Consider the following 14,489-nt stretch of genomic DNA (forward strand, 5'->3'; position numbering starts at 1 on the left):
TTGCACATAATCTTATCTCAGAATATCTGACCATACACACTCGAGTAATGAATTGGTAGACACACGTACACTAGGCAGTCCTCACTAATGTGAACTGTCGGTGAAGAAGAAGACGAGCGAAACCCGTGGTCTTTACATTTAAGTATTTCCAAAAGTGAGCTTCTCATAAGGCTTGAAACTTCGCGAGTGTGTTAGTGAACAGCCCGGCCTCGCCCCAGGTTCTGTCAGTGCTAACAGAACTACACGCGCCTCCACTCCGTGTCGTCCAGACGTCGACTGCCACCGCCAGCGCTCATCAGCCCAGCCGCAGCGGCGCTGCCCGGCACCTCCCCGTTCCAAAGTCCCGCTCTCCTCAAAACTCCTCTGGCCTCGGGCGGGCACAGACCTTCATAGTTCGTAAAGGTGGGTATACCGATACGCAAGAAACCATCGATAACCCGCTGCTCGGCAAACACAGTTATCACATTTCAAACCCCCCCTCCCCCACACACGAATACGCCCTCAAACTGGGAGACGCCTAGCGCCTGTTGTCCGTCGTCTGTTGCAGGCCACTGCTGAAGGAGATCAAGCAGGCGGCGGAGTCGCGGCTGGTGCTGGACTGCGACACGGACCTCATCATGCCCGTGCTGCGCCAGGCCGCCGACATCAAGCTGACCGAGGTCTACCAGTCCTACCTGCTCACCTCTCTGGTAGGCCAGCTCACGGCGCTCTAGCCCTATGCGACAGGTTCTGAAATTGTTTCTGTAATGTGTGGCGCACTGTCACATGTGATCAATGGCCTACTATTCAGTCTGCTAGGTCCAGTTGTTTCATGAGGTGACATAGAACATCTTGTCCCCAAGTTTGTTGCTTGTAAATCTGAAGGTGGCTCTATAATGTATCCCCTGGCCACGTTTACATACACAGCCTAACAAAAAAAGTGTAGTATCCAGAAGAGGAGGAGAAACGAAATGAGAAGAGAGAAGGGGATATGTGATGTTATTTCAGTGATTACAAAGAACTTGGCAGTATTCACCCACTTATCAATATAACCTTACTACTCGTCTGCTCTGGAAGTCATCTCTCTCTCCCTCTAACATACGAGGGTCACCCCAGAAGAAATGCGCACTTTTTTTTAAAACCCATCTTTTATTCTACATGTGTGAAAGCTTTGCAGTGTGTAGATACATCCTTTAGGAACAATATTTTCATTTCTCCACATAATTTCCATCCCTCTCAACTGCCTTACGCCATCTTGGAACCAGCACCAGTATACCCGCACGGTAAAATTCTGGACCAACCTGTTGGAGCCACTGTTTGGCAGCGTGCACATCTTCAAACCTTGTTCCACGAAGAGAGCCTTTCAGTTTCCCAAAGAGATGATAGTCACATGGAGCTAGATCAGGACTATAAGGCGGGTGTTTCAGTGTTGTCCATCCGAGTTTTGTGATCGCTTCCATCGTTTTTTGACTGACATGTGGCCGTGCATTGTCGTGCAACAGCAAAACATCCTGCTTTTGCCGATGTGGTCGAATACGACTCAGACGAGCTTCAAGTTTCCTCAGTGTCGTCACATATGTATCAGAATTTATGGTAGTTCCACTTGGCATGATATACACAAGCAAGAGTCCTTCGGAATCCAAAAACACCGTAGCCATAACTTTTCCAGCAGACCGCGTGCTTTTGAATTTTTTTTCTTCGGTGACTTTGCATGATGCCACTCCATTGATTGCCTCTTCGTCTCCGGTGAAAAATGATGGAGCCATGTTTCATCACCTGTCTCAATTCTTCCAAGAAATACATCTCCACCATTCTCGTTCTGTTCCAAAAGTTCGCTGCATACCGTTTTTCTTGTTTCTTTGTGAGCCACTGTCAACATCCTGGGAACCCACCTGGAACAAAACTTTTTTAACGCTAACACTTTCAGTATTCTGCAGACACTTCCTTCCCCTATCCCAACGTAGCGTGACAATACGTTCACTGTGATGCGTCTGTCAGCAGTCATCAATTCGTTAACTCTCTGCACCTTGTCTGGAGTGTGTGCAGTACGAGGCCTGCCGCTGCGAGGACAATCCTTAATATTGCCGTGCCCGCTTTCATCACGTAACCTGCTTGCCCACCGACTAACTGTACTGCGATCGACAGCAGCATCTCCGTACACCTTTTTCAACCTCTTGTGAATGTTTCCCACTGTCTCGTTTTCACAGCACATAAATTCTATGACAACACATTGCTTCTAACGAACGTCAAGTGTAGCAGACATCTTGAAGACATGCTGTGACGGCGCCACTCGCGGGAACAGGTTGAACTAAGTTTGAAAGCCGGCCGGAGTGGCCGAGCGGTTCTAGGCGCCTCAGCCTGGAACCACGCGTCCGCTACGGTCGCAGGTTCGAATCCTGCCTCGGCATGGATGTGTGTGATGTTCTTAGGTTAGTTAGGTTTAAGTAGTTCTAAGTTCTCGGGGACTGAAGACCTCAAAAGTTAAGTCCCATAGTGCTCAGAGCCATTTGAACCATTTAAGTTTGAAAACAAGCGGGAAGCATGTATCTAAACACTGTAAAACTTTCACACATGCAGAATGAAAACTGTATTTTTACAAAAATAATGTGCATTTCTTTTGCAGTGACCCTCGTACATACACGTGGTGTAACGGATATAAGCGCTGACACTTCTATATGTGGTACCTTAATATGAACATACATCAATGTGTTGGTTGTTTTTTCTCTGCATCGAACAATCTTCCCACAAACATGTCGGAAACTTTACAGCCTGGTGTTTTCTGCACGGTCGTAACTGCACCATTAAATGGACAGCATCTGTCAGAAGAGACTATCGGTTTCGTGTCCAAGTGTCCACACTTCAGCACCTGACCTGCTGCACAGGGAAAGAATGCCTTAATGGCTTGCCCTTGTCACATGTACTTAATGGTACTAACCATTCTAAAAACATACGACTTGTAATAGCTATAATTACCATGCTGCAAAAGCGAAGCAACCGGAAGGGAAGAAGGAAGCAAAGCAACTTCATGGGTTGAGAGGGTATGTGATTTTATTTCAATGATTTCAAAATCGTATCAAACTTCCAAAGAACTTAATAGTATGAGTCCACTAATCAGTAAGACATTGCATCTCCTCTGGTCTGGGTGCATTCATTGAGTCTGTTGAAAAGGACATCATAAAGCCGTTGTGCACTCTTCTGAGGCAACGACTGTTATAATGGTCCTTAATATCTAGATATTGTCACTGGGACATAGTTAACAGCTATGCCGCACCCACATCTGCTCTGTAGGGGAGAGATCTCGGAATCTTTCTACTCATGAGAACACCTTTGCATCATGTTGATTTCCTGTATGAACACGTCTCATATGTGGACGACTATTGTCCTGTTGAAAAATGGCACCATACAGTCGCAGTAAGGTGACACATGAGGATGCAGGATGTCTGTAATGTACCCCTCAGTCAGGGGCTGTGACCTGACGTCATATGCACTGGCTCTCCCACATCATGATGCCTTGGGTAAAATCGCTGTCCCCCACAGGACATTGAAAGAATGGGACATCTGCCCCAGCCGCTGTTATACTGATCGATGATTGTCATCTGGTGGAGTGCAGAATCGAGATCCATCACTGAACACAACACGACGCCATTCATCAGAAGTGTATATTTGCTGCTCACCGTTGCACTGCAAACGCAGCCATTTGTGCTATGATGTTCGCAGCTGCCTCTACAAGGGATGGTAAGTCCCTAATCTGGCTGTTGCTTGTCTCCAACCAGTGGTCCAGGACGACACAGAACGTTGCAGGGAGTCCACTATGTGTTCTCGGATCGCAGGCGCGGATTTGAAGTGGTTAGGGTGTTCTTGATGCACAATACGTCGTTCTCCCTTGTGGTGATGAGAAATGGTCCACCGGAAATTTGACAGCAAGTTAGACTGCCGTCGCTTTCCAACACAGTCCAACATCGGGCCAATGTCAAAAGTGAATGCCCCACATTTCTGGAAAATGCGTGATTCCGCCAGACGGCGAAATAGAGCCCTACGGTGGTGACCCTCTCAAACTCTGCCAACTGGTGATAACGCTGTCTGACACGAGGACTTAAGTCGTATTATTGTTCGCATCACCTGCGACCAGCTTTGCGAAAGAAGCGGCGACACTTTCTTCGCAACCCAACCATCATTTTGCACGACAATGCGCGGGCGCATACAGTGCATGCTGTGGCTGCTCTGTTCGGTCGATGGGACTGGGGAATACTATACCATCCACCATACTCCTCGGACTTAAGTCCTAGTGACTTTGATTTGATTCCGAAGATGAACGAACCACTTCGTGGCATTTACTTCTGAACTTTTCCAGAGATTAGCCGGGCAATAGACCGCTCCATTCGCAATATCAACAGAACAGGCTCTAGTAACGGTATACTGCGCCTTGCACATCGCTGGCAACGGGTTCTACACAACGCTGGTGACTACTTTGAAGGACAGTAACAGGTGCAAACATGTAACTCTTTTGTATCGATTGTGAATAAATAGTTGCCACTATTTAAGTTCCAACCTTCGTAAATTAACAAAATGTCTAAAAGGAAAAAGGAGCACTTACCATTTGGCATACCAATTATCTGCCGAGTGCCTCAAAATCATGTTGATGATTGCTACTTCTGTTTGACTAATGTAACTGGCTTTTCAGCAAAGAATAAGAAGAACATTAAGTACCCTAACCCGTCCTCAGCAATTAGACCTATTCGCAACCGTGAAGACCTGCCAGATCCAACTCCTCCACTAGTGTGGGAAGAAGTTCCTAATTCTGATCGCGAATCTACAAACTCTGAGGAAGCACAATGTCAATCAAGTGAAGAGGAGCACTTTCCAGAACAAAGACCACATTTAATTACAGAAGCAGACTTGAATGATCTAGTTCGTGGTTTATACTTATCCAAGCAGCGTACAGAAATTTTATCTTCACGTCGTAAGGAATGGAACTTACTTCATGAAGAAACAAGAATTACTCACTTTAAGCAACGTAATAAAGATCTGATGACATATTACCGTATGGAGGGCAACGCTTGTGCTTGAAGTGATGTAGCAGGATTAATAAAGCAGTCAAACATACCATACGATGCTGCTAAGTGACGCTTGTTTATTGACGGTTCCAACACCATCTGTAGCTGTAGGGTACTGTGTGACTACGAAAGAGAACTACGTAAATTTGTCAGAGATACTTGAAGCTATTAAGTATAATGAAGAAAATTGGAAAATATGAGGTGATCTTAAGGTGATTGGTTTACTAACTGGTCTACAAAGTGGTTTACAAAGTATGGCTGTTTCCTTTCTCTTTGGGACAGCCGTGCAACAGATAAACATTATACAGTTACCACCACGAGATAAATTGGCTCCAGGGAGAGAAATGTGAAATATGTACCTTTAGTGGATTCTGAAAATGTTTTCCTTCTCCGACTGCATATTAAGGTCGGCCTTATGAAGAATTTTGTCAATGCTAGTGGTTTCATATATCTACGTCAAGTGTTCCCAAAATTAAGTGACGCCAAATTGAAAGAGGGGGTTTTTACTGGGCCACAAATTAGGAAGTTAATGCATGATAAGAACTTCGAAGAAAAATTAAGTCAGTTAGAACTTCCAGCCTGGCGATCTTTTAAGGATGTCTTTGAAGGTTTCCTAGGGAATAGAAAAGCAGAAAACAGTGACTTTGTAACACGCCCTTTTATTGATTTTTTTTTTGTATCCGCTCGTTCGCGGATCTGAATAGCAGCCCAAAATTAGATAATTGATTAATGTGACCGTGTACCTAATGGGCTGGCAATCGGATTGGACTGCTCAGGGGATGTTACATTCCGTATTGTCCTTCGCAAATACTGTAATAAGTACTGTTTGGTGGTAAGAAAGGACACAACACAGTTTCACAAACAAGATCTATATTCTTAGCAAAAGCACAAAATAAGGAGACAGCCACTGCCTTCGTCAATACAATGACGGCTAATCTCAGCACAGGTTTCTCTAGTTATTCTTAATCGTCACACGCAACATCCAATCACTGTAATCCAAGTAATGCCGGCGCGGTAGACGCGGAAGTTCAATAACGGCACTTAATATCACTGAAATCACTCTGTAATTGAACTTTCTCACTTTCCCGTATAATACTAACACAAAGGGGTTAAACCGCGGCGATGGCCGCTCCCTTTGTCGATAATTTGCATTAATTCAGCTGCTGGCTTCTGCACAGCTCTGCCCGCCTCGCGGGATCCTACCACACCCTGACTCCGCACTCTCCACACTAACTCTCTCCGCCCAGTTCTTCCCGCCTCGCGGGAATCTACCCAAGCAGCACTCGGCACTCCGGTGAATCCCCTCTAACTCTCGCGCCCTGCACACACTACTCGATAGTTGCCCTGTCGACCTGTGTGAGCGCAAACTTAGTAGTAAGGGCCTGCGGACCCCTTACATTCCCGCCCTCAAAAACTTCTTTTGAACCGCAGGCGAAAAAGAATCGGCAAGGGATTTAAAAACATTGCTACATTTGAACAGAACATACAATACAAATAATTAATGAATTTACAATTTACAAAATAGTCCTGGACTCCGGTAGTGGGCTGCCTCCACAACAATTTCTACAAAAGGTTATTACATTACGTAAATGGTATTGTCCAAAATTTACAATTTTTTTTATCTCAACCAGCAATAGTCCCCTCTGGTCCAATATCAGATGACAACACACAACATATACACTCAAATATTATTACCTAAACACAGAATATATGAATTATTACTCTACCATTTTAGTTATTACAGGTTTTATATTCATTCTGAGACAATCTTCGACATGAAATATGCAACTCTAATTGTAATACATCACAAAACACAATGTAATTAAACACTTACCTCTTTCAAAAGTCCATTTTACAGCTAAATGTCCTAACCATGTCTTAGCAGGTTTATTCGGGTCCTTATAGCCCTCACTTTTGACCGGACCTCACCTGGAGTATCCTTCGGTTTTTCGATTCCTCCGCCTCTTCCTCGGAAATCAGACGAATGATTAATATGAATCCTTGGGTCATTACTCCCTTCTCTGTTTTGATCATTAGCTTGCTTGTATTTCTGTGATCTAATAGACTCCAATTGCTCCAGTATCTTCATTAAGGCCTCTCTACCTTTGATTAGGCTTCTAGACACAGTTCCTTACCTTTTCTGATTCGATCTTCTTTTTATCACAGGTACCATGATTTTATCATTCAGGGGTTGTTCCAAAATCTCGTTCCATTTCCACAAATGTTTGCCAAATTCTTCCGACGTTCCTTTCCAATTACTAAGTGGTCTGCATCGTAGTGGGTCCTCAAGTGCTGCACACTGACGACTTTTGAGCCAGCATTTCTCCAATAATCCTCCTCCAAACTGATCATAATTAGTATTCCCTTTCTTCCTTTTGATTCCACAAGTGAAGGCCTCATCTTCCATTCTATCTATTGCAAATTTAATCTTGTCTGAGTCCTTAAGATGTGCTGGGAAAACTCCTTTTAGCCATTTCATAAATATCATTGGGTGCAACCCTCCTTTCGGTCTAAATTTCTGCCCTGTATTACTTTGGATGCACCGATTATCACTGCTCATCAATGTAACGACCTTACCTCCCCCAACGGCTAAGGTGGCATTGCTAATTCGTCTATCAATTTCTTCTGTCTTGCTTTCCAATTGCTGCACTCCTTGTTGCAACTGCTTGACCTCCATTTCAACCCTCTTGTTATCCTCTTCTCGTTGCACGGCTATAGCATTTCTCAGATTGACAGCTAGTTGGTTTTGCCTATCTCCTATCTCCTTAACCACATCGTTGCGTTGTTTCTGCATCTGCGTCACCTCGGTGATCTTTTCTCCCAATTCGGTTCTAGCTTCTTCAACATCGTCTTCTATCTTCTCTGTTAACTTTTCTTCCACCTTCTCCACGTCTCCCTGGACCTGATCTATATTTGTCTGTAGCTTATTTTTTCTTCCGTCGACGTTCATCTTCAATCGTTTTGGTAACTCCTGTATTTCCTTCCTCAGATTATCTTCCATCTTTGTGTACGATGTTTTGATCTCCTGTAAATCTTCCTTTAGTGATTCTCTGAATTCTCGTGAACTCTTCTCTATTGCTTCTCTGAGTTCTTGTGAACTCTTCTTTAATGATTCCTGTAAATCTTTCTTAAATGATTCTCTTATTTCTTGCGAACTCTTCTTTATCAAGTCTATCAACATCGACCACTTATCTTCATCCTCTAAAACTGACTTATTTCTCGTCGTTTGTCCTGGTGTCTCGGGATAACTAGTTGAATGTGCTGATGGGCTTCCTAATGACAATCCACAATCACTGAATCCCGAATCATCTCTATCTTTCTGTCCTATTCCTTTTCTTTCAACTACTACCTCACAGACCTGCTTATCTTCAGTAGACATTTTTGGTTTACATTTAATGCCCCGGCAAGCAATACAAAATAACCTCCAATAACCCAAACCACTCCTAATTACCATGAAACTAATCAAACAGTATCTGCAATCCTTTCAGTTAATTCCCAAAATGATACTATATGCATGAGTACTGAACATAACAGCCCTCAAAAACCTAAATTTTCAGTAACAATTTCCACATACACAGTTTATGTAAAAATGTTTTAAACAAGATAATCATAACTCTCACAAAATCTATAAATGCAAATTACCAAAACAATTACCATTTATACAGTGCAGTGTGCATAAGTAAGCATGCTATATTTCAGAGTGCGTTTCACAAACTTTTCGGAAATTACTGCAATTGAGCACTTTTCCTAATGTAAATACCAGTTAAAAACTGTTTATTCATCGCGAATATTGCACACTGCAATTTACTGTTATTTTAACCCGTCGTCTTCACTCACCAACCGACGTTACCGCGAGTCGCGATGTTTTGACGTTTGAGGTGGGTGTGGCTGTTCCGCCGCTGGAGCTCGCGTGAAGTTGAAGATCAGCTGCAAGGCGACGTAGTTCCCCGTCGGCCGCTCCGTGGTGCTGCAGGCGGGCGTAGTTTGTAGTTCAGCCGCTAGATGCCGGGACTGCGCTCGGTATCTCGAAGTCGCGTCGCTCGCCGTGATGCTGTGTGAAATCACCTCGCGGATCGAAGCTCTTTGGTGCAACTGCTACGCGGCTGCGTGACGTCATTCACTAATTGCGTCGCCACAATACCTTGTCGTCAGCATAACAGTTCACGGGTCCCCACGAAATCGTCCGATTTTCACTTTTCAAAAAGCAATTTCGGTCAACATTTTACCACAAAACACCTTTCTAACAACTTGTATGACGAAATCTTGGCTCGTCTCACTATTTTACTGTTCACACGTGTCTTTCTTTAGCGTCCACTTTTCACAGTTTTTCGCCCGGATTTTCGCGTTTGCACTTTACAACACAGTTTAATATGGCCACAAAAACAGTTTAGTCACAATCGTGAGATATTATTACTTCGTATTGTTCAAAAATGCACTGTTCCTTATCGCGATTTTAACGTTGCAAAATATTTTCTTGCTTTAAGCACGGTAAATTATCTATTGTTCATTACGACTCGTCCGAAGATTGTACTTGTCCTTTCACGGTAAGCCAAGGGTGTAACACGCCCTTTTATTTATTTTTTTTGTATCCGCTCGTTCGCGGATCTGAATAGCAGCCCAAAATTAGATAATTGATTAATGTGACCGTGTACCTAATGGGCTGGCAATCGGATTGGACTGCTCAGGGGATGTTACATTCCGTATTGTCCTTCGCAAATACTGTAATAAGTACTGTTTGGTGGTAAGAAAGGACACAACACAGTTTCACAAACAAGATCTATATTCTTAGCAAAAGCACAAAATAAGGAGACAGCCACTGCCTTCGTCAATACAATGACGGCTAATCTCAGCACAGGTTTCTCTAGTTATTCTTAATCGTCACACGCAACATCCAATCACTGTAATCCAAGTAATGCCGGCGCGGTAGACGCGGAAGTTCAATAACGGCACTTAATACCACTGAAATCACTCTGTAATTAAACTTTCTCACTTTCCCGTATAATACTAACACAAAGGGGTTAAACTGCGGCGATGGCCACTCCCTTTGTCGATAATTTGCATTAATTCAACTGCTGGCTTCTGCACAGCTCTGCCCGCCTCGCGGGAACCTACCACACCCTGACTCCGCACTCTCCACACTAACTCTCTCCGCCCAGTTCTTCCCGCCTCGCGGGAATCTACCCAAGCAGCACTCGGCACTCCGGTGAATCCCCTCTAACTCTCGCGCCCTGCACACACTACTCGATAGTTGCCCTGTCGACCTGTGTGAGCGCAAACTTAGTAGTAAGGGCCTGCGGACCCCTTACAACTTATTAGTGGGAACTCTTTTAGAGAACTATAAAATGCAGATTGTCAGTAAAAATGCACTTCCTTCATTCTCATTTAGATTTCTTCTCTACCAATTTGGGAGTGGTTAGTGACGAACACAGAGAAAGGTTCGATCAGGACATTTTTCGAATTGAAAGCTGCTTTAAAGGTAGATGGAACCCTTCAATGTTAAGTGACTACTTTTGGTTTTTGAAGCGTGAGGGATATATATATATATATATATATATATATATATATATATATATATATATATATATCCCACAGAAGGAAGTTGTCATCAAAAAGACTCAACCCTCCACCCATCATCGAGCAAATGAATGTTGCAATTTTTCTTATAAATATGTATATTAGGCCCAGGCCACTAGAGTAGGATAGTTTTATGGCATTCAGTATGTTAAATATTGTCTAAATTTAGTGTAGGCCACCCCAGTCTCTGTCTTTAGATATAGGCATATAAAAACCGCCGTAACAAAAAGTTGGAGGGTGATGGCGAAAATCTAACTGCATTTTCAGATTCAACAAATCCAAATTAATTAGGTCCACCATGGTTTATCCCTATATCTGCAAAAAAACTTTTTTTTTTGTTGTACAGTGTAATCATTTACACATCTGACGATGGTGCGTGCGTGTACCAAGTTACAGTGACATCTGATAATGCCTTCCTGTTGCTTTACTTTTTTTCAGGTAGTGTAATTACTATAAAAGGCACTGCTGACGTCCAGAGAGATATTGTGTGTGTAAATCTAGTGTCTCTGTCAGATTATCTTCCGTATAAGGAATCTCTCCCACTGAAGATTTTCGTGCGCAGCCCATTGTTCCCATGGCACCATGCAGTATTCTTACCTTGCATAAGCACCGATGTACACCCGGCGACGTATGTAGCATCTTCTTTGACGTTTAGAGACATGGCGGGCTTCCCAGAAAGAGGACTTGCACCTATTATTGCTTATTTTGAATTAGGGACAGAGGACTAAACGTATAATGCAACCGTTCATTTTTATTCCCATACCGTCTATTTACGGAATGGTCTTCGGAATATCTCTGGAGGAGGAGACTGAAAAGGAGTCATACCAGTGTTCCTATAACGGACTAACCGAGTCGTGTATCTTACCGAATGACAGTTTGTGTGTTATTTCGGAATGGCGACAGCATTATACCTTACAGGTCCTCTCTGGTGGTAACATTCATCGAAGATCTTCGCATAGAACAGAGTGTGTTTAATTAGACAGCCTTTCGCCCCATGTTTATAAATCTGAGATTATCTAATGGAAGATAGGTGGGATAATCTTGTATGTGAAGCGACATTATGAACACAGTAGATTTTGCAGAACGAACATTTTTCACTTGTTACTGTATTTCCATAGCAAAGGTTCCGTCATTGTCAGTGTCCAAAGCCTAAACACATATACTACTCCTTCATTTATATATAAATGGTTCATTGACTAAATAACCAGAAAATTTGGTTAAAATATGGAAGTGGAGGTGAAGGAAATTTCCGTAGCGTTTTTTGGGAATTAGACCGGGAAACCTCTGTAATGAATTAGGATAACCAGGCACCACATAAGGCACTAAGGCACTACGCTGGGATTTTAATTTAGGCTCTCCCGAATACCAACCCATTGCGTAAGCTCGAAGCTGATCTTTTGATTATTATTGCTTCCTTAGTGATTGCAGACTGATCGACATACTGGTATGCGACCTCTCGGAAACGAACACCGATTGCATTGCTCAGTGCATAGCCACTGTCTCTGCAGTAGTGTCTGATGAGCATTATGATTTCGGCGAAATTTTTAGTAAATGTGTCCCGGCAGAAGGAGGCGCAGCACAGAATTTTTGTTTTGTGAAACGTAATATTGTGCTAGGTCTTCTAGGTTCCTGTATACGTTGTAGAGATAATGTTGAGAACAGCGTTATGTAACAGTACGGCTAGACTGTGCTGAAAGTTTCTGTCATGTGCATATTAAACTTTAATTTTTGGAATTACGAGCCAAAACTACATTCAGCGTGGTGCAACATCCTTTTTCTATTGATACGCCATCGATAACCAGGTCCTGAACCTTCTTGTCTTGGATACAACGTATACTACTTTGTATCGTTTCTAACAATGGAAGAGGTGGGGTCACTGTACCCCTATCACAGCTATTGCCAAATCCAGAATAACACGCCGACCCCGTGGTGACGCAGGACAATGCTTAGGCACAAGAGGAAATAAGAAGAAATGACTTCCGGTATTATAAAATGTTTCCCATCTGTTCTGGGAACTACATACTACCATATACTACTGTTACTGTAATTTTCCTGAAATTAGATTGAAATCGTGGCCGTTCGAATCTCGTATACTGCAAGTCGAGTTTAATTGAAAATACGGTCCCACACATTCCAAATAAGATGAAATTCATTTTAATCATGATTATTTATTAATCTGCACTTGTTCATTAAGTTAAGGTTACTGTATTTTCTGTCTAGACTAAGCTCCACTTAATGTAGTAGATATTCATTAATGAAACCGTTTTCCTCTGACTTCAGTATATGGAGTGAAATGGGTGTAAGTGCAGAAATGTGTATTGTAGTCTCAAGATGCTATCCTGAACAACATGACATCAGTATTTACGTCATTTCCAGTCTAACGATTATAGCTATTAGGAACCTTAGGTTGGTTAGTACCTCCAAGTGCATGCGGCAAGAGCAAGCCATTAATGCCTATTGTCCCGTGGGCAGCAGGTCAGATGCTGAAGTGGACGCGAAACGGGTAGTATACACAGACAGCAGTGGGCCACTCAGTAGTGCAGTTACAACCGTGCAGAAAACATCAGTTCGTACAGTTTGTGACGCGTTTGTAGGAAGACTGTTTGACGTGGAGAAAAACCCAACACATTGGTGAGTGTACATACCAAAATAACCAAACTCGTACCCGGTACATCCAGTATAGACAGTTCACAAGGCGATGGCTGCAACTACAGGAACAAATAACCACTTACAAAGACTCCATAGCCGGCCGGAGTGGCCAAGCGGTTCTAGGCGCTACAGTCTGGAACCGCGCGACAGCTACGGTCGCAGGTACGAATCCTGCCTCGGGAATGGATGTGTGTGATGTCCTTAGGTTAGTTAGGTTTAAGTAGTTCTAAGTTCTAGGGGACAGATGACCTCAGATGTTAAGTCCTATAGTGCTAAGAGCCATTTGAACCATTTGAAATACTCCGTACTCTAACCTTTAGAACAACAACTTCTGTTTGTGCATATGAACAACTACTTGTGCAGGACGCCCATACAATGGACTTCACGCAGTTCCGCCTCAGTGGCACCAACATTACCATCTTGAGGCTCATCCAGCCGGAAAGCGAAGCGGTTATGAAGACGATACAGGATTTCGAGTACCCAGGAACTGAAGTGGCCGATACGATAACACCGCAGACGATACGGGTAAGGAATGAGTTCTGTCAAATTAGTACTATTAACCGTCACAAACATATACTGTCTGGCCGGCCGGAGTGGCCGAGCGCTTCTAGGCGCTACAGTCTGGAACCACGCGGCCGCTACGGTCGCAGGTTCGAATCCTGCTTCGGGCATGGATGTTTGTGATGTCCTTAGGTTAGCTAGGTTTAAATAGTTCTAAGTTCTAGGGGACTGATGACCTCAGAAGTTAAGTCGCATTGTGCTCAGAGCCATTTGAACCATATACTGTCTGACGCAGATAATAAGTGAGGAACAATGTATCAAATACATCACTCAATACTTTTCAGTGATAGCAGATTTCTCTGAGAGTCATTTATCTGAGCTAGATCAAAAAAATATGAATCTCTGGATAATAAAAGTAATATACTCTAGTGAAGTAGCTGTATACAGATATCACATCTTCGGCTTAGCTAGTTGGAGCGTACTGTAAAGATTCAATATTATCTTTTTCATTTATTTTTTAAAAAACTGTCTGCAACAACACCTTCTTTTTTTGTCACCTACAGGACATTCTGTACATTACAATACCAACACCGATGTGGTTCACTTTCACAACAATGGGCAGTATTTTTAATTGTATTTTAAAATTTAAAGTGGTCGATTGGTTGATTTTGGGGGGGGGGGGGGGGGAAGTGGGTCAAAGAGCGTGGTCATAGGTCTCATCGAATTAGGGAA

The 14,489-nt window shown here is 43.1% G+C and overlaps 1 protein-coding gene across 2 annotated transcripts in view; it reads left to right on the top strand.

The window, feature by feature from the left end:
• The window catches only part of LOC126236825 (glutamate receptor ionotropic, kainate 2-like), a 320,846-nt gene that overhangs the window by 150,322 nt on the left and 156,035 nt on the right, over nt 1-14,489 (top strand). For both annotated transcript variants that reach the window (XM_049946425.1, XM_049946426.1), the window contains exons 6-7: nt 548-689; nt 13,620-13,781. In XM_049946425.1, the coding sequence (XP_049802382.1) occupies nt 548-689; nt 13,620-13,781 (304 nt within the window). The remainder of the gene's footprint in view (nt 1-547; nt 690-13,619; nt 13,782-14,489) is intronic.

Source organism: Schistocerca nitens, chromosome 2 (assembly GCF_023898315.1).
Source record: "Schistocerca nitens isolate TAMUIC-IGC-003100 chromosome 2, iqSchNite1.1, whole genome shotgun sequence".
NCBI classification, from domain to species: domain Eukaryota; kingdom Metazoa; phylum Arthropoda; class Insecta; order Orthoptera; family Acrididae; genus Schistocerca; species Schistocerca nitens.